This window comes from Erpetoichthys calabaricus, chromosome 13, assembly GCF_900747795.2.
Source record: "Erpetoichthys calabaricus chromosome 13, fErpCal1.3, whole genome shotgun sequence".
Classification (NCBI taxonomy): Eukaryota; Metazoa; Chordata; class Cladistia; order Polypteriformes; family Polypteridae; genus Erpetoichthys; species Erpetoichthys calabaricus.
The window spans coordinates 7,280,217-7,305,119 of NC_041406.2; the positions used below are offsets into that span (position 1 = coordinate 7,280,217).

The 24,903-nt window shown below is 41.1% G+C and overlaps 1 protein-coding gene across 1 annotated transcript in view; it reads right to left on the bottom strand.

Moving 5' to 3' along the window:
- The window catches only part of ulk4 (unc-51 like kinase 4), a 499,390-nt gene that overhangs the window by 435,471 nt on the left and 39,016 nt on the right, over window positions 1–24,903 (bottom strand). Inside the window, exons 8-9 of the mRNA XM_028817917.2 lie at window positions 4,601–4,676; window positions 1,288–1,386 (exon numbers count right to left, since the gene is read on the bottom strand). Of these exons, the coding sequence (XP_028673750.1) occupies window positions 1,288–1,386; window positions 4,601–4,676 (175 nt within the window). The remainder of the gene's footprint in view (window positions 1–1,287; window positions 1,387–4,600; window positions 4,677–24,903) is intronic.

The following is a 24,903-nucleotide window of genomic DNA, read 5'->3' on the forward strand; positions in this document are numbered from 1 at the left end:
TTTTTGGCAATTTCTCTAAATGAAAGACCTACACTTCTCATGGTAGCAAAGCTCCACCTCATTTCATTTGTTAATCGTAGCTTTCTTGCCATTATCAATGGAATATTGTCAAAGTATTACTTCAGAGGTGTAGTCTGTTCCAACTCTGCTTTAAGACAGACATTGGGTTTCTAAGTAATCAACAGCAGCTAGGACCCCTGTGTAAATTGTTTGCTTCAACTTGCAAGCTTAATTTACTTTAATTGCTGCAGGACGTCTGTAGGTTGTAACCTCTTAGTTGATCCCTGAAGAAGGCGCATTTGTAATATTCTGAAACTTCCTTTTTGTCAGTTTCTGCTAAAGTAATCTTTAACTCTTTCAGGGATGATGTTGACTTTTGTCAAACTTCAGGAGTAGAAGACGATAATTGGCAGTAAACTGCATCAAAACTTGCCCTTCCATTTTAGTTTGACTCTCTTTGCTTGAAGTAAAGTTATGTAGCTTTGTTGATTTGACCTCGATTCCCTGCACATGAACGAGTAGTAAAGAGCTACTAAAATGGCATTGACATCCGGCGTGACTAAAGCAAATTTGCAAAGCAAAATACTCCATGGATGTTTTAGGTATTATTGCTGAATCAGGTTCTGAGTTTGATGCAAGTTATTTGGAGATGGATATCGAAAATGAAAGTGAGGTACCATCATCAGCCTATCAGGCCCCAGCTGATCGTCGTGCTGAGCACGTTGGTGTAGCTGATGAGCCTACAGCAGCGTGGTGGGAGGACCACCCCTTATGATAACAAGAGGTACAAACCATATTGCATCTCACTACACCTGCCACCGTTGCCCACCTGCTGTGCGAAGACAGAGAGGTAGCCAGCCCGCCATGCATTCCTGTTGACCACTGAGCCGCCCCTGTGTAGCCACTGCTGCCAGAGATGCCAAACAGGTGCCCACAGCACGTAGCAACAGACGTTTTATGTTGATTTTATGGGTGAAACCAGTGCATTGTGTGCTTTTCAGAAAACTGAGTTTTTTGGAAAAAATATTCAGCCCTCAAAGAGTTAATGTAAACCTCTGGCAGTTTACTGCTTACCTTTTCACCATTTGAGGTCATTCATTGCATTTCAGCTGATTACATTTGAAGAAAATCTGAGGTGTTCTAAAACTTTTGACCGGCAGTGTATACACACACACACACAAACCCATTAGCATATACTGTTTGTATTTTTCTGAGAGCATAATACAATTACATTTTCTGTATTTCTAATAACTTTACCAAAAAGCAAGGCTAATAAGTTATACTTACCTTAAAGTGCTGAATTCCCCTTCCATGAGGATTGCTGCCATCTCGACAGTGAAAGCTCCATTCCAAAAAGGATGCTTCAAAAGTTCTTGCCAGGATATCCTTGAAAAGTTTCAATAAAAATCTTATTGCAGTGTTGTTTTGGGAAAAGCTGTATTTTCATTGCTGCACCACAGAAAATGTCCACATTTGAGTCATTACCAGGTGTTATAATAATACAACTCCTTAATGGCTGTGGGTTTTTGTTGAAACCGATCCTTGCCAATAATAAATCTTACTTAACTATAAGTAAGGAGAAGGCTGCAGAGGTTGGGACTTTTCTGACACTGTCTGTGGGGTTCAGTCTGTGTCAGTAATGCTGCATGTATGCTGTGTGTCTGCACCTCCATTCTGTTTACACGTAGCCATGCATTTCTGCTCATCAGAGGCACATTCCCTCATCTTCAGTGGCTGCCAGAGGGACTCAAATTGAAAAACTGGGACCACTATGTGCAAGATGCCAAAATGATGGGTGGGGTTGCATGTGTCACGGCATAAACGGTCAGTTAAGACCAAGACCAAGCTTCAAAGGGTTTTGCAAGGTAGACACAAAACCCTTAGATTTTATATACATTAACTAGCTGTGTAAGCCCATGCAATAAAAAGCCCGGGTTCCTAGAAACTATTTAAATTGTCAGAAAAACAATTTGAAAAGCAGAGTCTGTGGTTTCATTTTGCTGATGTGCTCGCCTCCCTTGTCCATCAGCGGCTAAGCGAGCTTGTCTCCGACTCGTTACCTTGGGGCCGCCTTGTCGGTTCTTTAAGCTTCATTGCTGTAGCCTTGCACTTCCGGGCCGAACAGACAGATACACACACACACACACACACACTTCCACGCGTAGATGTTTATATATAAGATACCTTGACAATAAAAAAGACATGTAAAGCTATAGACAGGTGAGCACTTTAACAAAACTATACACACATTGTAGATTACTTTGATGCTGAGAATTTTGCAGAGAAAAAAGACTAAAGAAATACTCCATCCAAAAATGTTTTTTTTTTTTGTTGTGTTACTTACACCACGCAGTTTGTATTGATGGTCTAGAGCAATTTTTCAAAGAATGGAGAGGAAGAATGTTTGACATAACAGAAGCAAACAGTAACTAATGCAGTACAGCCAAAGAGAAATACATCCACGAAAAAAATAAAATAATATTACTCGTGTTGCATAATCCACATGTCAGTTTTCCAGTCCTGTGGTCAGACTCATGCGTTTTGGCTAAGAATTTTGTTAAATAATGTTAAATAGCTGCTTTCAGAATAATCAGGTCACAACATAAACCAGAAACTAAAGCCTCATAGGATTGATTTTTAATTGACCAATAGTGCATTGTGGCACTCTCTGCTTCACGGGGGACCCCCATGTGGTTGTCGATTGTATGTGTTTAGCTTCATGGCACTTCAAGGAGGACAACCCACCCTGCCAGACTCAGAATGAATAATCTGTTTGGAATCTGCACGTATGTTGTTTGAATCCACTCAACAGTGAGTGTGAGTGTGAGAGAGAAAGAAAGAAAGAAAGAAAGAAAGAAAGAAAGAAAGAAAGAAAGAAAGAAAGAAAGAAAGAAAGAAAGAAAGAAAGAAAGAAAGAAAGAAAGAAAGAAAGAAAGAAAGAAAGAAAGAAAGAACATAGGTGGCATCAGGTAGGTTCTCAAAATGTCTTGGATTTTGGAGATTCAGATTAGGGATACTCAGCCTGTAGTAATTCCCTAACACACACACATATATATATATATATATATATATATATATATATATATATATACATACATACATACATACACACAGTAATCCCTCGCTATATCGCGCTTCACCTTTCGCGGCTTCACTCCATCGCGGATTTTATATGTAAGCATATTTAAATATATATCGCGGATTTTTTGCTGGTTCGCGGATTTCTGCGGACAATGGGTCTTTTAATTTCTGGTTCATGCTTCCTCAGTTGGTTTGCCCAGTTGATTTCATACAAGGGATGCTATTGGCAGATGGCTGAGAAGCTACCCAACTTACTTTTCTCTCTCTCTTGCGCTGACTTTCTCTGATCCTGACGTAGGGGGTGTGAGCAGGGGGGCTATTTGCACACCTAGACGATACGGACGCTCGTCTAAAAATGCTGAAAGATTATCTTCACGTTGCTACCTTCTGTGCAGTTGCTTCCTGAAGCGACATGCTGCACGGTGCTTCGCATGCTTAAAAGCTCGAAGGGCACGTATTGATTTTTGATTGAAAAACAAACTCTGTCTCTCTCTATCTCTCTCTCTCTCTCTCTTTCTCTGCTCCTGACGGAGGGGGTGTGAGCTGCCGCCTTCAACAGCTTTGTGCCGCGGTGCTTCGCATACTTAAAAGACAAACAGCCCTATTGATTTGTTTGCTTTTCTCTCTCTCTCTCTCTGACAGTCACTGCTCCCGACGCGCATTCCTTTGATGAGGAAGATATGTTTGCATTCTTTTAATTGTGAGACAGAACTGTCATCTCTGTCTTGTCATGGAGCACAGTTTAAACTTTTGAAAAAGAGACAAATGTTTGTTTGCAGTGTTTGAATAACGTTCCTGTCTCTCTACAACCTCCTGTGTTTCTGCGCAAATCTGTGACCCAAGCATGACAATATGAAAATAACCATATAAACATATGGTTTCTACTTTGCGGATGGCTCTGGAACGCAACCTCCACGATGGAGGAGAGGTTACTGTATTATATATATATATATATATATATATATATATATATATATATATATATATATATATATATATATATATATATATATGTATGTGTGTGTGTGTGTTTACACCAAGGTGTAAACTGCATTTTCTAACAAATGTGTCACAAATGTTGAACCAAAACGAAAAAAAAAAAAAAAATCATATTTTCTTCACTTTAGTGTATGTTAAATATGCATTACAAGTATTAGTGCCAAATTGTAAAAAAAAGGAGTAGCCCCTGCTCTTGTATACCAAAGATCCTTGTCATCTAAAAGAAAATATTGCACTTTGTCTTAAACCGATGACAAATGATTCCCACTTGTCAACCTGGGCCGCACAAACAGCAGCACTAACAGTAATGGCAAGCAGACCATGAAGTAATGGATGAGATATTCCACAACAAGGAGCAAAAGACAAATGAAACATCTTTTTATAATGACAGCCTCAAATGAAATGCTATATAAAACATGACCCGAGTATTTTAAAAACAATATCTTACAACAATAAACTATGATTTAAAAAAAAAATGGTAGAGTATGGGAAAAAAGTCAAATGGGCTTGTGCACTGTACCTTTTATGGGGATCTTTGTGAAGCAAGGAATTCAGCAAATTCTCAAAAGCAACTGAAGGTTTACCGTCATCATGCCCTGTTAATTAAATACACACATTAGCATGACACACTTGCATAGTTAATGTAACTTGATAATTCAGTCTTATGTTACTGTAGTCGTGAAGTGGGTTATTGTGTAACAAAATAAGAATATGATCAAAAAACAATTTTGAATTATCAAGTGTAAAACATATTAATTGGTAAACACTACGTTTGATACTCATCAGTAGTTATACAGATAGCTATTATCAAACGACTGATTTATGACCTTTAAGCCCCGCCCCTCTTTGATTGATGACTTTAAGCCCCGCCCCCAAATATGAAAATATAAAAATATGAAAATATAAAAAATATGAAAATAGGATTTATGAAAATATGAAAATATAAAAATATAATTTATGTAAATATAAAACATGAAAATTTATGAAACTATAAAAATATGGATTACGTTAATATGATTTATAAGCTATAAGATATTGACTCATCGCTCTAAGTTATAAACTAATAGTAAGAAAATAAAATTGTCTAAAAACGGTATAAGATATTGACGCCCTGCTCTAAGTTATAAACTAATAATAAGAAAATATACAATTTTCTAAAAACGCTATAAGATATTGACTCCCTGCTCTAAGTTATAAACTAATAGTAAGAAAATAAAATCGATATAAGATATTGACTCCCTGCTCTAAGTTATAAACTAATAGTAAGAAAATAAAATTTTCTAAAATCGATATAAGATATTGACTCCCTGCTCTAAGTTATAAACTAATAGTAAGAAAATATACAATTTTCTAAAAACGGTATAAGATATTGACTCCCTGCTCTAAGTTATAAACTAATAGTAAGAAAATATACAATTTTCTAAAAACGCTATAAGATATTGACGCCCTGCTCTAAGTTCACGACACGCGTCTTTATTTTATAAGCACTTCTCTTTCCTGCATAGCCATAGCTAAAACGATATTCACTCCCCACGCTCTAAGTTATAATCTCAAGACACGCCGCTTCATTTTATAAACACTAAATTCAAAATAAACACTTATCTTTCCAGCACTTTCTAAAACGTAGCTACATATTAAGAAATATACACGGATCTTGCTTGCATGCCCGCGCACGGACGTGACTTTCTAAAAATGAAATATACACTTAGCCTAATCGTAAGACTCTTTCTAAAAACCACGGGACCTTTAGTGTGAATTTTTCAGCAGTTGAGACCCCAGGAAGCCCCCCACCACCAAGCAAATGGTTGGGAAAAAGATACTGTATTGTTAAAAGGAAGCACCCCGCCAGGCGGCACTTTGCTGGGACATTTGTCTTTAACATAGTGGCACCAATTGTAAAAGGAAGCCCTTGCTGGCAAATGGTTGGAAAAAAGATACTGTATTGTTAAAAGGAAGCACCCTGCCATGCGGCACTTTGCTGGGACATGTGTCACCAATTGTAAAAGGCAGCCCCCCTGCCAAGCATCAGACGGCGGTCAATTTTAATCCGTGGGAAAAGAACCCCGCCAAACAGCAAATGGCGGTCAATTTTAATCCGTTGGGAAAAGACCCCGCCAAACAGCAAATGGTCCTTAATGCTAAATTCCTTTATTGTTTAATGAAATCGAAAAAAATCATACGATTATTAAAGAAGCCCCCGCTATTCAGAGGGTTGAAAGCTCATTAAACACTAAGCTTCTTTCCCTGTGTTCCATTTTAAATGTCAGACGTTTTCACATTTCTAGGGTTTAAGAACAAAGTTATTAAATGAAATATTTTTCCACTAACGTCTCTTATATTCACAATTCTAGGTTTTAAGAACAAAGTTATTAAATGAAATATTTTCCACTAACGTCTCTCTCTCTTATATTCACAATTCTAGGGTTTAAGAACAAAGTTATTAAATGAAATATTTTTCCACTAACGTCTCTCTCTCTTATATTCACAATTCTAGGTTTTAAGAACAAAGTTATTAAATGAAATATTTTTCCACTAACGTCTCTCTTATATTCACAATTCTAGGGTTTAAGAACAAAGTTATTAAATGAAATATTTTCCACTAACGTCTCTCTTATATTCACAATGATCTGTCGGTAAAACATAAAGGTTAATCTTATTCCTATTTGCTTAGATGTGAACCTTATAGTTGTCTGTAATAAATTTATTTCGAGTACTGGATTTAGTCTATCAACTTTAAAATACACGTGGCGTTTAGCACAACGATCTCTCGGTAAAACATAGATGTGACCCTTATTGCGGCGAGAGTTTGAATGAAGCTTATTCCCGCTACCAGGGTCTCCCCCGCCCCTTAGAGGCGGAACATCAACAACTCTGAACCTATGAGCTCTCCCCAAACACCCGAAGTGTTTCGCTCCGCCCTCCCAAGGCGGTACAGCGAACTATGCCTGCATAAAGTCTCCCGCTTTGTGTCTATTAAACACAATAACTTCCAGCAACCCAAGTTTGCGAGCTTTGTTAAAAGGTAGGCGTTTTTCGCTTTTTTCTTCCGCAATGGCTGGTATGGCAAAAAATACTTTTGTGATTGATGGTAAGTGTAGATTATCGAAATATATGTTGTTAACGACCGTCTCTTCAAACTCTTGAAATTATTTTCTTTTATAAATCCGCTTTCAAATCAGATAGTTCCAGCGACGAAGAGCAATCACCAAGCTGCCTCTCACCCGGAGGTAGTTTTTCTGCTTTTTAAATTAAAAAACTGTACCTAGTCGTAACGCACAGAGTTTATAAATGTGGTATTTTTTTCTTATTTCAGAAGGCTGTAGTTTCTGGCCGGTTGGTTGTTCAAAAAGTGAGTCAGATCTTCTTTCGGCCGTACTTTTAAATCGAAATGTAGCTTATAAGACCGCCGATTTAATAGTTTTAATGTCTTTAAGTATTTACAAACTTATTCCTTTTTAATGGTAGTCATATAGACTACCCTTTTAATGTTTTTTTGTAGTTATACAGACTAACTCTTTTATAAATCGAAATGCTGATTGTAAGACCGCACCGGTTTAATGTCTTTAAGTATGTACGTTTCATGCTAATTATTTTAATGAAAATGCACAAACTTATAAGAACGTTCTGGCTGATTACTTTTTAATGTAATTGTCTTTAAGTACGTACAAACTTAGTCTTTTATATTCTAGAATCGGAGGCTGAACTGTTTGATTCTTTAAATCTAACTAGTTCGCAATTGGAGGATTTAATAGCTTCCACAGATTGTCTTTTTGAGAATAAAAATCCTGACTCGGAAACCCGTAAGTACCACTTTCATTTGATGGATCATGTATGGGTGTGTTTTGAAGAAAATAAGGCGTTGGGGTTAAATATATACTTTTTAGCAGAATACTCGACGCCCCCAAAGAGTGGTAATTCTTCCGAAGTTTCCAGTCAGCCTATAGAATCGGCGCAAAGGCCCTCGGATAGTCTACTATTGAACATCTTATTCACGCAGCCCGGTAAGTTGAACTATTTGTGCGAGTGCATGGCCAATGTTTATTTTTAAAGAAAACTTAGTCCTGCTTGTTTTTTTTCAGAACCCGCCTCTCCAGGCTTACTTACTCAGATACTCGAGGGCTCACCGTCGTTTGCATCACAACCCGGACTTCTCACCCAAATAATCGGTGAACCTGAAAGATTTGATCCCGCTGCTAAGGCTGCTGAGTTGAAGTCTGAAATCGAACGAGTGCTGTTGATTTTTCAAAGTGCATTACCGGACCTTTTACCACTGTCTCCAGATATACGTGAAAAGGTTATTTTATTGTATGCAATTTTAGAAAACTTGTTCCCCAAATAATGTCTGACAAAAGGCGTGCCTGTGAGGACTTGGACGCTGGGAGCGGTTCTCAAAATGCTGGATTATTGCATGACATGGTGAATGAAGTTAGTTATTCTATTCGGCCCCCAAAAATGCCTACTCCACCACCCCGATATTTTAATGAATTGGAATATATTAATTGGCAAAATCAAAACATGTTCCAAATGAATAATATAATAGCGACCATGAGAGTTCCTTCACCTGTCACCACTCCCATCGACTTTGACCAGCTTGACAGCCTTTTAGAAGCCCTACGTCCAGTAGCCACCCCCGATGAAATGCAAACATTAAATAACTTGCTAGAAAAGGTTCAGCGGTCTTTGAATGAAAATGTGAATGCTCAAACGGGTCATGGTTTAACAAACACTTTTGGTTCTGTAAATGCTGCCCCACCTGTTTCAGCACCAGCTGCTAACCCCTCTGCTCAAGTCTTGCCCCCTGCATCCTCTGCCCCCTCTGCTACAGTCTTGTCCTCTGTTGCCAAGCCTTTTGCCTCAGTCTTGCCCTCTGTGTCTACCCCCCTCGGCACCCTCTGTCTCTTTTATTTCAGCTATCCCTTCTGCTACAGTCTTGCCCTCTGTGTCTACCCCCTCGGCACCCTCTGTCTCTTTTATTTCAGCTATCCCTTCTGCTACAGTCTTGCACCCTGTTTCTAGCCCTTCTGTACCCTCTGCTACAGTCTTGCACCCTGTTGCCAAGCCTTTGGCCTCTGCATCCTCTGTCTCTTTTATTTCAGCCACCCCTTCGGCCCCCTCTGTCTCTTTTACTTCAGCTACCCCTTCTGCATCCTCTGCTACAGTCATGCACCCTGTTGCCAAGCCTTTGGCCTCTGCATCCTCTGTCTCTTTTATTTCAGCCACCCCTTCGGCCCCCTCTGTCTCTTTTACTTCAGCTATCCCTTCTGCATCCTCTGCTCCAGTCTTGTCCTCTGTTTCCTCAGCCCCTATTGCCCCGCCATTTGTGGTTACCCCTTCAGTCGCGCCAGTTATGTCCGGTGGTTCTGTGGTATCTAAACCTTCACCCTCGTCTACTTTAGGCATGGCCGGGCCCTCTGTTGTCTCTAGTAACGACGGTCAGGGTGGTTTTCAGCAGATCGATAGACCTGCCTTTAATCACACTGAAATAAGACACCCCTTAAATTTCGCCAATGCCTATGAACTAGAGTCTTACGAGGAGGTGTTTAACAGTATTCATGAGACGCTGCAAAGAATTCTGGATAGTTTTTCAGGTACTTTAAATCCGCAAGATGTTGTACAGCTAGAATTGCGTGCTGATTCATTACCTATCAGCGTTTTTATACAGATGAATGGCTCTGATATTAATGTAGACGATTTTCTTCATCAGATAGAGAATCTTCTTCAGAGTCATGCGAGTGTGCTAGCGGATGAGTCTCTGATGCTAGTCACCCAGATTGTTCGGGCACCTAGCGGGGGCGCTCGTGGCTCTCGTAAGGTCTCATCTCTACTCAATCATGAAATAGTTAGAAAGAAAATGAGGCATTTAATTATTTCTTATAATTACGGGAATCAGCTCTGTTTTGCTTTTTGTCTGCTTAGCCTGATGGAGGACCGGTACATGCAAAACCCACAGTTATGCATGCGTGAAGCGTATAACCTTCAGAGCAGGGCTGGATTATCTGAGGATGAAAAAGTGTCCTTTGCGGACGTTCATAAATTTGAAAACTCGCTTGGTATTAAAATTGTTGTCTGGTATAGGTGTCTAAGAAATGAGAAATTTTTAAAATTTGAAAGCTCCCGAGGTAGAAACCCCAAAACCTATTTTATGTTTTTACACGATAACCATTACTACGGTATTTTGAATTTAAAGGGTTTTCTGGGTGTGAAATACTTGTGCGACTACTGTTACATAAGCTACCACTCCATCCTTAGTCATCGTTGTGAAGGTCACTGCAACGTCTGTTTCTCCCCAGATTGTCGTCCGATCCCTGAAGAACTTGTCAAGTGTGGTGATTGCAACCGTTACTGCCGGTCCCAATTTTGTTTTATTCAGCATACGATTCCTAAATTTAACGATAAGACCAACGATATGGAAGCGGCCTGTGACACGGCAAAAATGTGTCCCCTGTGTTACAAAACTTACACAGTGAATGCCGCCTCAAAACCCCATAAATGTCGGCCCAAGGAATGCAGGGTTTGTAAAGCAAAAATTGAAAATGATGCAGAAAACCATCAGTGCTTTATAGAAACTTTGAAGTCTGAGGATCGTTGTGAGAAATATGTATTTTATGAATTTGAAAGTAGACAAGAAACGGGTGTGCACATTCCTAATTACATATACTGTAAGTCCTTGCGGGGTAAATCCTGGTTCTGGGCGGGTGAAGATTGTGTACAGCAGTTCTTTGCCAGATACCGTCGCCCCAAGTATCAAGGCTATACCTTCATAGCTCACAATTCAAAAGGTTACGATGGGTACTTTTTAATGAAGTATTTGCTTGAAAATGGTGTTACTACTCAAGGAAATAAGCTGATGTGTTTCACAGATGATGGTTATCAATTACGTTTTATAGATTCTTTGAATTTTTTAACAATGAAATTGAGTGCCATGCCTAAAGCCATGGGGTTTGAAGCCGCAAAAGGTTATTTCCCCCACTTCTTCAATACGGCTGAAAATCAGAATTATATCGGCCCCTACCCTGAACCTGAATGCTACGGTGTTCAGAGCATGATGACCAAAGAAAAAGAAGAATTTTTTACCTGGTACGACAGTGTCAAGCATGGTGTTTTTAATTTTAAAGAGGAGATGGCTTTTTATTGTAAAAATGATGTCGAAATTCTTAGAACAGCGTGCATTAAATTCAGAGACGAGGTCATCAAAATTGGCAATATTGACCCGTTTCAATGCATGACCCTGGCATCTCTATGTATGGCCATGTACAGGCAAAACTGTATGCCTCCAAAGTCTGTCGGCATCATTCCTTCTGACCATTACAGTAGTAGTCAGAAAAACTATTCGAACGCATCTATTCAATGGTTATTGTATCTCTGTGAAACAGAAAAATTGAACATCCGACACGCTCTAAACCTTGGGGAAGTAAAGAAGGGTTCCTTTTATCTTGACGGCTACGCCGTAGTTAAAGGTATTCCAACTGCCTTTGAATTTGCCGGTTGTTTTTATCACGGCTGTCCGGAATGTTATGATTTTAACAGTACCCATCCTTTAACCGGTATGACTTGTGCAGTTATGTACCAAAAGTTTATGAGAAAATTGGAAATACTTAGGTCTAAATTTAATTTAGATGTGCATGTGCTCTGGGAGCATGATTGGGAGACGATGAAAAAACAAGACCTCAGGTTACAAACTTTCTTAAAACACTGTGATTTCCCTCAGCGTATACAACCGAGGGACTCGTTGTTCGGCGGCCGTACCAACGCCATAAAATTGTATCACAAGGCAGTGGGGCCCGAACAGATTCACTATTATGATTTCACCAGCTTGTACCCGTTTGTGAATAAAACAAAAATGTACCCGGTCGGTCACCCCACTATTATTTTTCAGCAGTTTGGCGATCTCAGGCAGTATTTTGGATTAATTAAAGCCACCGTCCAGCCTCCACGCGGTCTCAATTTTCCAGTTCTGCCTCTCAGGTTTTGTGGGAAATTAATGTTCACCCTCTGTCGCACCTGCGCGGAGACAGAATCTCAGACTGTGGACTGTCGTCACACAGAGGATGAGAGAGCTTTAACCGGTACTTGGTGCAGTGTGGAAATAGCAAAGGCCGTTGACAAAGGGTATAAAGTTTCAAAAGTATACGAGATTTGGCATTACCCCGAACATACTTCTGAGTTATTCTCAGACTATATCAAACTTCATCTAAAAGGCAAGCAGGAGGCCTCGGGCTACCCTGCTTGGTGTACGGATGAGGCTTCCCGAGACCGTTATATTTTAGATTATTATCACAAGGAAGGTGTGCAATTGGACCGCGATAACATCGCCGTAAATCCGGCTAAGAGACAAATTTCAAAGTTGTTTTTAAATTCTCTTTGGGGTAAATTTGGGCAAAAACCTCTCCATCTCACTACTAGCTTAGTCAAGGACGGTGAGGAATTCTTGCAATATATTTTCTCCAAACAGTATAATGTTTCTTATTTTGAATTTATCGGCGATGAGATTGCTCAAATACAGTGGAAGTACACCGATGAAAAGTATACCCTACCTGGTAGCGTTAATGTTGTCATTGCTGCTTTCACCACGGCCTATGCCCGGTTAGAGTTGTACGATTTACTGGACAGTCTGGGAGAAAGGGTATTGTACCACGACACCGACTCGGTCATTTTTACTTCTCAGCCTGGTCAGTACAATCCTCCTCTGGGTGACTATTTAGGAGAGCTCACCAGTGAGTTAAATCCTGGTGATTATATTACTGAATTTGCTTCAGGCGGTCCAAAGACGTACGGTTATAAAACGGCACAAGGCAAAACATGTATGAAGGTAAAAGGTATAACCATCAATCACGAAACCGGTAAAATTATAAACCTCGAGTCACTAACCAATCTAGTTCAGAATTTTGTGACGTCTCATGAAGCCCCTCCTCAAGAGTTACTGGTTCACGGTAAGCGGATCCATCGAAATAAAAAACGTTTCACTTTAGAAAACCGACCACTCAGGAAGAAATTCAGAGTGGTGTATAACAAGAGGGTTCTCTTAAAAGATTACAACACAAGACCTTATGGCTACTAAAAGAGATTTTGACGCACGCCTTCAACACCCCTTCGCTAAAATTATCTCGGGGCCCTCTTGTTCCGGTAAATCCTATTATGTGAAAAAATTATTGGAACATTCGAACCACGTCGTGTCTCATCCTTTTCAAAATATAATTTGGTTTTATAGTTGCTGGCAGAAAATGTACGACGAGCTATCGGCTAAATTTCAGCAATTAAAATTTATTGAGGGACTCCCAAAGTCTTTATGCGACGACGAACTTCTCCCTCCTGAGAAAATAAATTTGGTCATTATAGATGATCTGATGGAATCGGCTAGCGAAAGCCAGGAAATAGAAAAGGCTTTCACAAAATATACTCATCATCGGAATCTGTCTATCATTTACTTGGTTCAAAATTTATTCTTTCAAGGAAAGAAAAGCCGAACGATTAATCTTAACGCCAATTACATTACTCTTTTTAAAAACCCCAGGGACAAATTGCAGATTACTACCTTGGCCCGCCAAATGTATCCGAGGCGTGTTAAGTTCTTTTTGGAAGCTTTCGAAGATGCTACAAAACTACCGTACGGCTATCTCTTAGTGGATTTAAAGGCACAGACCCCAGACGAACTGCGTTTAAGAACAGGTCTGTTTCCGCCCGATTGGCCGGTCGTGTACACCGTTAAAAGATAAAAGAAGCTGTTCTGAGTCCCCGTTACATATTCTGTCAGCATGTCGGCCAGAATAAGCAGAAACCTACAGCCTCTCAAGGCCTTACTCCGTTGCTCTTGTCGCCGCCGTAAAATTCTTATAAACGCCTCTTCTGACGATTTAATTAATGCTTTGTCCGAAATAGCCTGTAATACTTTAAAAGGTAATATACCTCTTTCGCCCAAACAGTTTAAGCTAATCAAGAAGCATAAAACATCTGTCAGAAAAATAAGTGACAGAAAACTAACCTTAAAAAAGAAGAAAGCTATTCTGAACCAGAAAGGAGGCTTTTTGGGTGCTCTTTTAAGCGTCGCCGTGCCATTCATATCCAGTTTATTAGCTTCTAGAGCATAAACATGGAATACGCTCAAAAAATGTATTTGGTCCCGCAGCAACAGATGTCTCTTTTTCAGCAAAAGAGCGCTAACCCGAACGACCTTTTGAGTGCCACAGAAACTGAACTGGACAAAGAAATGAGAAACATCCTGCAACGCTGTGATATAGGGGCTGACGAGAAGGTGAAGCTTTACACTTCTATCTTGCAGAGATATCTGACTCTAGTTAAAAAGGCCGATAAAGAAACTAGCAGTCTGGCGCTCGTATTACCAAAAGAAGAAAATGGCGAGGGGGGCCCTGGAGCAGTCATGGTGTCTGAGGACAAGGTTTGGCAAGAGGTTTTGAGAAGCGCGCCTGTAAAAGCAAAGAAAAATGTTGAATTTGTTTTACATAAAATGTCCGTCAATCCCCATCACGCGTTTTGGAATAATCGTGGAGAGCTATTGTTAGAGGGTAAACCTTTGGTCGGATCCAACATGGTGGATTTGGTCCGTAATCTGACCGCTTCTCATACAATACCTGAACATAGGAGACCGCGGGGGTGGAAGGAATTTGTAAACGCCATGGCCGGTTTGAACATTCCATTTTTGGTCGTACCTAATGATGAAACGAGAGAACTCCTTGAAAGTTTTAAGCCACCCGCAGCCCCCCACCCTGCTCATCATACAGAAGATACCCCCTACCGACTGAAACCGAGAAAAAAAAGACTGGAATGGATCGCTTATTAATTTGTAAAATGATTTGTTTATTAAATACAATTTTATCTCATTACAGAGTGTCGTCATCCTTTAACCGTCTATTGAAATATTTACAGGTCTCTGATCTTTGCACGCAAGGGTACTGATAAAAACAGAGTCCCGGCGAAGGAAGCCAGGAACGAACAAATTTAGAGACCATAGAGTCATTACTGTTCACGTCCTCCGAATACTTTTTTATTACAGAGGTGTACGGGAGACCTTTTCCTCTCTGATGCAGATAGAAGAGGCAGTGTTGACCGCATTTGTCCGAGAACCAACTTTGAAGCTGTCGGTTATTGTAAATGATTTGTTTACAGTTTTTGCTTAAGAAACGGTAAATGTCGTTCGGGAAGTAGATAAAGTCCGGAGGATTTCCATAGGAATCAAAAAACTCCCCATTTCCGTCTTCTGTGAGGTAAATCCCCAGCCAGTGTTCTCCGGGTTGGGTTTTACGGTGAGTATTCACTACAAACATGGCCGGTAAGACGTTATTTTTTTCCGGTAGTTGATCACACGCCAGCACACCGCGGAAATATCTTTTGGTGTAGGGGTCTTGGGACAGTAGTTGTGTTAATTGTTTTGTATTCATGGTGCTTATTAGTAGTCATACAGAACATTACGTCTCTGGTTGATTTCGATGATGTTGTCAAAGACCGCATATACTATTAGATTGACGGTCCTAGGGAGAGGGACGCGGAAGCGTAATTCAAATCTCATGTTTCCAGTTTTAACTAATGAAAAATGATCACCGCATTCTTGATCGGGGGTTAGATCAAAAGCGAAAAGAGTATATCCTTGCGAGAACTCTGAACGGCTGATAGACAGAGCTTGATCCTTCAAATGCTTACCAGTGGCCAATACCAGATTATAATATTCTCTGGCACTGTTGCCGCTTACAAAGTCTGGTTGAAAAGGTTTGGCGGGAATCTGTTCACCGTCCATGTACAGAGCCAGGAACTCTACATCGTTGTGTTTGAAATTGAACGGGTTACGTGTATAAGACCCCGAAAAGGCCTCATTATCCACCATGCCAATCACCACATACTTTGGTAGTTGCCCCAGAAACAGGTTTTTTTGATTGCATACTCGGATTCCCGCGGGCATACTGAATACTTTCATATTCACCCTTTCCACAGGGTATTTAGCATTGGCTGATGTAAGGGCATGAGCGTGTCCTAATTTCACGGCCGGTGAAACTTTTACTTTTTTTACAAACAGGGAGGCTGATGTTATGATTACTTTGTAACGTTCGGCATCACCGGACATTAAGCAGAATTCATCTTTGTTCCGAACCATTTTAATCTTCACGTCTAGGCCGTTCAATAGTAGTTTTTCCTGGAAAAAGAGATCTGTATGTATGTGCCCCAGAAGTTCGACAATCCTGCTACCGGCTGTATAGGCACTTCTGTTATTAAAACCGCTGTTTTCTCCGGCGGGGTCTGTCTCTTCCAATTTGTTAAGTGTATCTTTGTAAAAAAGTCCTGTAGCAAACTGAGAATGAAGAGTCTCTTGGCTGTAATTTAGCAGACCTTCTAAGACCGCTCGGTAAGGATAACAATTTGAACTCTGCGATATTAGGCGGTCCCCCAGGGTGACATCAACTTGAGAAAACAAACTGGCTATAGGGTAGTTGACAAATCCGACCTTTGCCCCGGCAGGTATGTTAGTCCCGTCAGCGTTCACTATCTTTCCCCTTAGGTGTAGAAGAGTGTTATTCAAGTCCAGGTAATCTTCCCCATTTCCGGCTATGAGAAATTCTAGCGGAGCTACTTCAGAGAGGGCTGAGAGTGGTGGTACTTCAACGTATATACTTTTATCTACACTCGTTTGAGTGAAAGGCACCGTAAACAGATCCAGTTCAGATTTGACACACTCTTCGGACATTCTGTGTACGAAAGCCATCTTCTCTTAAAAAATGTCTTTCCTCTTCTTTTTGCTTGCTTTAGTCTTGTTCCTCTTCTGACGACGTTTAGATAATGCTGTAAAAATAGTGCGCCCGGCCTTTTTAGCTGGCGGGGCCTGACGCGACCCCGGTGGTCTCTTGCGTTTTGTCTTTCTCATGACCATCAAGCCCGCTCCCTCCTGCTTTTCTAGGACTCCACCCGCAGCACTGGATATAGCACCTGTGATCACATCTTTTACAATATTTTTAGCCGCGGATTTGATATGTGGTTTTGCGATGTCAAAGCCTTTTTTAAGGAGAGGTAAAGCTCTTCTAAACAATCCTCGAAATATACCTCCAATCCCCCCACCATACATTACAGGGGATCCAGAGAATCCCGGTAAGCCATTACCCGCTTGGGTCTGATAATATTGGATGTAAGGTGTTGGGTCCTGGTAAGTCCTCATTGTTTCAGTCGTGCATACAATGCCTGACGGGTCTGAAATGCAACTTCACTATCACCTTACCAAACTGAAATGGCACGTTTTTGTTCTGGTCCGTCTTTATTTCAATAGTCACTGTGTCAAAATGATTCTTGCTGACTAGGGCATAATGCGGTTTGTCATATGTGATGGTTGTAATTTTATTAGCCTGATCCTCTATATGAACACACCTCAAAAGGGGTACGTAGCTGTCTCCGACTCTCTGATGAGATACCATATCCCCGTACACGTACAAAGTGTAAAAGCCGGCCCTGATGTCGGCGGGGAAAGGTGCCTTATAAGTTAAACCCCGAGTCTGATCAGGATGCGCTCCTAATATTCGACCCAGCTGTCCTTTCAAGTGTATAGTTTCATCCTTTTCACCCGGTACCACGTAGACTCTTCTTTCCACAGCATTATAACTGAATTTCGCAGAGCTCTCGGAAGGGACAAATCCAGCTGCAACATCTGTCAAAGTGGGCAGGTTTAAGGTTGTCGAATTCATAAAAGACAGTAGGTCGTGAATACCTTCGTAATATCCGCATGGAATGTAGTAATGTTTTTTTACCCCCGGAGCTGAAACGTAGAATTCGTTATCCGGTTTGTCTATGGTATTCCACGTATGTGGGTACTGAATTTCGGCTAGACCGACTTCCCAAGAACCTTCTAATTCTATGGGTTTAGCAAGCTTCGTCGTGAAATTGGATATTGTGTTGTTAGGGAAAATGTCTGAGGACGCGTTGCTCGGTAGAGTCACAAAAAAACTTTTGCGCTCCATGGTATATCGCTAGAGAATGAAGAGTCGATTAGGAGCGTTCTGGATTTTATTGAACATCTTGGGCTTGGCTCTCCGGTATCCAGCTGTTAAATTTTTCTGGCCAGCCGAGCCATTTGACTAAAATGAGTCGTTTTTTATTCTTAACTTTCCTAGCCAGTATTTTTTCAATCCTGTAAACGTCTGTGGATCCGAATTTAATTTTCTGTAATTCAGGATCGTAAAAGGATCCTACAATCTCTTCACCATCGTAGTCTTTCAGTTTGTACACTGCCGGTTCCCTAGGTACAAGTTCAGATACGGTAAAGATTTCATCTGAAAATGATTGCTCATAACCTTTCTCAAAAGGATGTCTGGTTTTAGACACCCTAACTGTGTCTCCTACTTTGAACTTAAACAGCGGCGGACCCGGGGGGCTGGCTACGCCGTATAAGTTTTTGAAAACTTTCCAGGAATTTAACGCGTTAACATCGGAAGGAGCCATTTTTATGCTTCGATGATAACTTTTGTTGTAAGAGTATACTAGATCCGGCAATTTATCGATGTAGGCTCTCGTGTTATAAGCGCTGAAATATTTCCACATTTTAGATTTTAGTGTGCGGTTAAATCTCTCCACCACAGAGGCCTTTAATTCGTTTCCTGTGGTGAAATGTTTTATTCCTATCTTCTTTAACAGTTTTTGAAAATCTCGGTTGAAAAACTCTTTACCCTTATCGGTCTGGAGCTTCTTTGGAGTTCGACCGGCACTCAGAATGTCTTGGAAGGCTCTTGTCACTTCCTTACCCGTTTTGTTCTTCAGGGGGCGTACCCACGCGTACTTAGAAAGTACATCGATACATGTTAACAAATATTTATACCCCAGATTATGCTCGGACACATTTGTCATGTCCGCTAAATCCAGCTGCCATTGCGAGTCTATATCGGATACATAAACCTTATTTCTCCTAAAATGCCTTCTAGCGGGTTTGTGAATTGTATAAGCATATTGACCGGATAACCAATCCGACACCTGTTGGTCATTACTTTTCTGACCCGAAACCTCAAGAGCTCTTTTCAAAGAGTCTTTTCCCCCAAAGCTACCAGGATTTGCCGGGTTATAATAAACTTTTTTCAAGTAACCCTCCATCGTCGACGGTGAAAGAAAAATGTCAATGGTTTAAAAATCAAATGAGTCTTTATTGTTAATTTTCAAAACAACATTGTTTAAATTTCAAAACAGCATGATTAAAAACATTATTAAAATTTCAAAACGGCAGTATTAAAAAACATGATTAAAACATTTCATAGAACAGGAACATTGAGTGCAGACACTTCGTCTGATTTTTCTAAGTCATACTCCCCGTAAAACCCCAAAGGTGCATCGGTCGGTTCAGAAAAATGTCTTTTAGAAAAGGCATCGGCTATTTCACGTATTTTCGAGTAAGAGGGATCGTCCATGTTGTGAAAGGCTTGTACAATGGCTTCGCTAATAGAATGTTCTTTTTCCAGTTCATCGACGGCATTTTGCACAAATGAATGAACCTTGTGAAAAGGCGGAAAGATGTTGAAGCAACCCAGAGTCTTTATGACCAGGCTCCTGAGCCATGGTTTGCGGAAAACAGTCAGAACCTCTTGAAAGCGACCAACCCGATAAACAGAGTCAGGCTCAAACAGACACGTATGCTGCGTCTGGCTGGGGTGATCTATGAAACAGCCATGACAGGTGCTTTTTAGGTCCCGATCGACTATTATGTCCAGCAGAGCCGCAATCAAACTCTTCACCAGTTTCAGAGTCTTTCGAAGTGTTTGACCCAGGGGCCCGTCAGTTTGCTCAATGTCCATACTCTCACAATCAGCATGCCGGGACGATGGCTTCCATGCGGACAGAGCATCTACCAGGTTGTCCATGGCCTCTTCTTGCCGCATGGCCTGCATGGCTATCTCCTCAGCTCCCGTTAGGCTCCTCCGAGCATCCTCAGCAGGGACAAAATGGTCAGGTACTGTACGGTTCTCCAGGAGACAGTCCAGCCAATACATATCATCAGGGGCGGGTAACTGAGGTTCAGGCCAATAGATCTGGTCGTTTGAGGGCATCAGAAGATCCGGCCAAGACGGTGGGTCTGAAGGAGAGTTGTTAGGGACAGAGTACCCGGAGTTAGGTACGATGTCGTCGGGCCAAAACAGGCCGTCGCAGAGCGCCGTCTGTTCCATAGACCAACAGGTCTGATCAGGAGCGTAGCCGGCGGGGTGTTGGTTGTCACCCGACCAAAACACATCGTCGTCTGTCAGCATCTGGTCAGCAGCCGAGTAGCAGGGCTGTAGGTTAGTGTCGATCATCTCGTCGGGAGTAGAGTAGGCAGTGTTGGCTTGAAGGTTGGCCGGCCAAAAAAGGTAGTCAGCGGCGGGCGTATGTTCCATACCTCCGGAGCTTGGTTCTTCGGAGCGCATCAGAATGTCGAGGACTTCTGCCACCTCAGAGGCCGAGAGAACAGGGAGACGACCGGACCAGCTAGCACCAGCTTCAGTAGGGTAAGTATTTGAAGACATCTCGATAGGTTTTTAGGTTAATGTAGACTGGGGGGAAAAGATCTCTGTATTTATCCCCACTCACTTAGGGGTGGTTGCCTCCCAGTTTTCCTCCTCCTCCGAGCATGAATTATTCAACATGCTAAACTCCTCCTCCAATTTTCTTTTAATTCTTTTCATCTGGTCAGACAGTTTCCCTTGGTAAATAGCTTCATCAATATTTGGCATAAGAGCTTTAAAAAAAAGTCCAGTCTTTTATAGAAAAATTAATTTCAGTCACTCGCTCCTTTAGCACATTTTCTTTATCTTCCTCCTCTTCGTGACTGGCCTCGTTATATTCGGGAAGGATAGGCTCCTTCTTGGAAACAGCGATCGTGAGCTGTCCATCAGCATTTCTTTTCAACTCTACCCGGCACAAAGCACAGTTAGAGTCGTACCAGACTGAGCTGAAGCGTGGTTCCCGTAACTCCCGTAACGTTCTTCTGGACACCCTGTTTGCTTTCTTAGGAGCGTTCACAAGACCGTCCATTCTGTTTGCTTTTGTGTGTCGTGGCGTTTTCACTGAATGTCTAGAATTTTATACAACAACTCTTTCGGCTCCTCCCACAGTCGGTGGTGAGAGACACGCCTCACCCCTAACCCTATAGGCGGATTGAGAGATAAAGGCGTACCTCAGGGGCGTGAGTATTGTTAATGGGGCGTGATAGGTGTCCGATTTACGAAAGACCCACCCTAAAAGGTGTGGTTTAGAGATGATCAATTATGACGGTGGTCCAACCCCCGCATGGGCGGGGTATAGTTCATATTTTTATAGTTTCATAAATTTTCATATTTTTATATTTTCATAAATTATATTTTTTATATTTTCATATTTTATATTTTCATATTTTCATATTTGGGGGGCGGGGCTTAAAGGTCATAAATCAATCTAACACCTCCTTTGACAGTTGCTTTCTGTATGTACTACTACTCTCATCATAACATTACACCTTATGACTCGGACAGAAGCATTTGATAGGAAGACAAACAATCAGGAAATAGCATTGCATGCTTATGTTTCTGGTACAGTCAAGATGCGGTCTGACTCCACACGACCCACCCTGAACTGAATAAGTGGGATGGAAATTGGACAGATTCATGAAAATGACTTCCTGTGTCTTACAGAATTGAATATAAAATTCTATTGTTAACCTACAAAGCTTTAAATGGCCTTGCACCGGACTATATTAGTGACCTTCTTCTCCATCTCTCTGCGCCTGTTTGCCCACCAACATCCTCCAATTGTGGCCATCTTGTTGTCCCCCACACTAACCTGCACTCTGTGGGGGACAGCATGGCCTTCAGACTTTGGAATGACCTCACAAAATTAATGAGATCAGCGGACTCCATTTATTCCTTTAACACTAGAATTACCAGAGTCTACGAAAAAACTCGTAGATCCGGCCCACCTTAAATTGCTTCTTAAATCCGTTCACACCTTTCCGCCAGCGTCTTTTGTCCTCTAAATGTGCTGATAAAAGACAAGCTGCCAGCAGCCGGCTATTCCATCCCCCCTCCGACTTAGAACGTGAACGCACTTTTCCCAGCTCATGCCTTGATTGATTGTCTGGGAGTGAACTGGAGTTTTAGACTTGAAATAATACATCGTTATTTGGAACACACGCATTCCATGTGTGTACCGTTTCTACAGTAATCTGTGTAAACACATTGTTAAAACAGAAACTTTTTCATATTTTAGTAATAAATGTTACAAAATGTAGGCATAAACTATAGAATGTGTAAAGCCCGAGTTCCTAAGATCAAATAAACACTTCCACAAAAGCTTCACACGCCATACAACAGCTTCCGTGGCGTAGCGTGCTAAGGTTTGCCTCTCAGACCAAGTAGCTTTTCTCTGCCTCACAAATATGAGTTCAATTCCCCGCTGGGGATAAAGTGTTACTTCTTGTTTTTCTTTTCAACCTCAAACGGACATAAAATTTGTAAATTGGTATGCACGGTCAGTTAATGAGATTGTTATATTTTCATGTGGGATGCTCCTTTTAAAATATTTTTTTAACAATTGAGACTGCAATTAACATGAACAACTGTCCTTATAACTTATTTTTTTTTCAAGATCCAGACAGAGCACTGCGTAATACAGAGACAGACAGGCAGAGATATACAAATAAACAGGGAAGGCACATGTACTGAAAGAAAAAAAAAATCAACATGCGTTGTTCCTGCAGCACTGAATAAGCTCACCCGCTCTAACATCACCCCTCCCCCCGATCTGGCTCTCTAAGTAACAGCGCAAGTTGTTACTTATTTTAAAAGGAGCATCCCACATGAAAATATAACGATCTCATTAACGGACAGTGCCAACACCCTGAAACTGAGCTGTGGTTTATCAGGACAGGTTCCACTCAGAACAGGCCTCGCCATGCACGTGCTCAGCGTCATATCCAGAGGTTGTCTTTTGAAAATAGACATATGAGTGCTGCCAGCATTGCTGCAGAGGTCAGCCTGTCAGTGCTCAGACCTTACGCCCGCCGCACACGGCATCAAATTGATCTGCAAGGCTGTCGTCCCAGAAGGAAGCCTCTTCTAAAGATGATGCACAAGAAAGCCCGCAAACAGTTTGCTGAAGACGAGCAGACTAAGGACATGGATTACTGGAACCATGTCCTGTGGTCTAACGAGACCAAGATCAACTTATTCGGTTCAGATGGTGTCAAGCTTGTGAGGCGGCAACCAGGTGAGGAGTACAAAGACAAGTGTGTCTTGCCTACAGTCAAGCATGGTGGTGGGAGTGTCATGGTTTGGGGCTACATGAGTGCTGCCGGCACTGGGGAGCTGAAGTTCATTGAGGGAACCATGAAGGCCAACATGCACTGTGACATACTGAAGCAGAGTATGATCCCCTCCCTTCGGAAACTGAACATGATAACAACCCCAAACACACCTCCAAGATGACCACTGCCTTGCTAAAGAAACTGAGCATGTCTCCAGACCTAAACCCTATTGAGCATCTGTGGGGAAGGTGGAGGAGCGCAAGGTCTCTAACATCCACCAGCTATGTGATGTCATCATGGAGGAGTGGAAGAGGATTCCAGTGGCAACCTGTGAAGCTCTAGTGAACTCCATGCCCAAGAGAGTTAAGGCAGTGATGGAAAATAATGGTGGCCACACAAAATATCGACACTTTGGGCACAATTTGGACTTTTTTCACTTAGGGGTGTACTCACTTTTGTTGCCAGCAGTTTACACATTAATGGCTGTGTGTGGAGTTATTTTGAGGGGACAGCAAATTCACACTGTGATACAAGCTGTACAAGGACTACTTTACATTAGAGCAAAGTGTCATATCTTCAGTGTTGTCCCATGAAATGATATAATAAAATATTTACAAAAATGTGAGGAGTGTACTCACTTTGTGAGATACTGTATATTTGTCACATCAACACACATTATAATAACTAATTTATAGGAGTTGTCATTTAGCTGATCGTGCTGCATTTCCCTGCTTGATCGAGAGTGTTGTCTTTTTCCAGTTTCTCTGAAATGCTGCATACACATGGATCAGAGTTGTCATAAATATACGCAGGGTTTTATGTCAAGTTTTCTTTCATAAATCCCAAAGTTTGCGTGGGAAGTCGTGTGCACACATTTCGAGCCACTTTTTGTGTGAACACAAGCTTTATAAATGATGGCCCTGCACATAAATGGTTGACCAGCTATCTAGGCCCACTAAATGACACATTCTAAAGATTATCTGCAGAGAATTGTGAGAATAATATGAATGCACATCAAGCTATTTAAAAAACTGATAAGCATATAAATACACGCACCAAATAATAAATAAGTTGAAGGTTGCAAAAAGACTGACACAGAATTCTGTAACTTCATACACCTGGATATTGGTAATGGGCAGAAGGGAAAAGGGAATCACAAAGAGAACCAAAATGGTGCCACTGCATTATGTGCTTGGACCCGTAACAGAAAGAACAAGTGACGTGCTTGAATACGTGTTGTTGGCATTCAGCTAATGTTAAGAAATGCAAAATACATATATCTGTATCCAGTACTCAAAATCTAACAATTTGTCATTTTCTTACTGTACTGCTCAGCGTAATCTTCAGTTTTGAAAAACACTGGACTGGAATATGTTACATAACCTTAGTAAGAAGGAAATACTGAAACACGTATTAAGGAGAGGACACTTGCACTACCATATGTCAAAGGTTTTAGAACACTTCAGTTTTTCTTCAAATGTAATCAGCTGAAATGCAATGAATGACCTAAAATAGTGTAAGGGTAAGCAGTAAACTGCCAGGTGTAAATGTAAAGTTTTGGTTACTAAAAAATGAAGGAAAAAAAAAATTCAGAATATTAC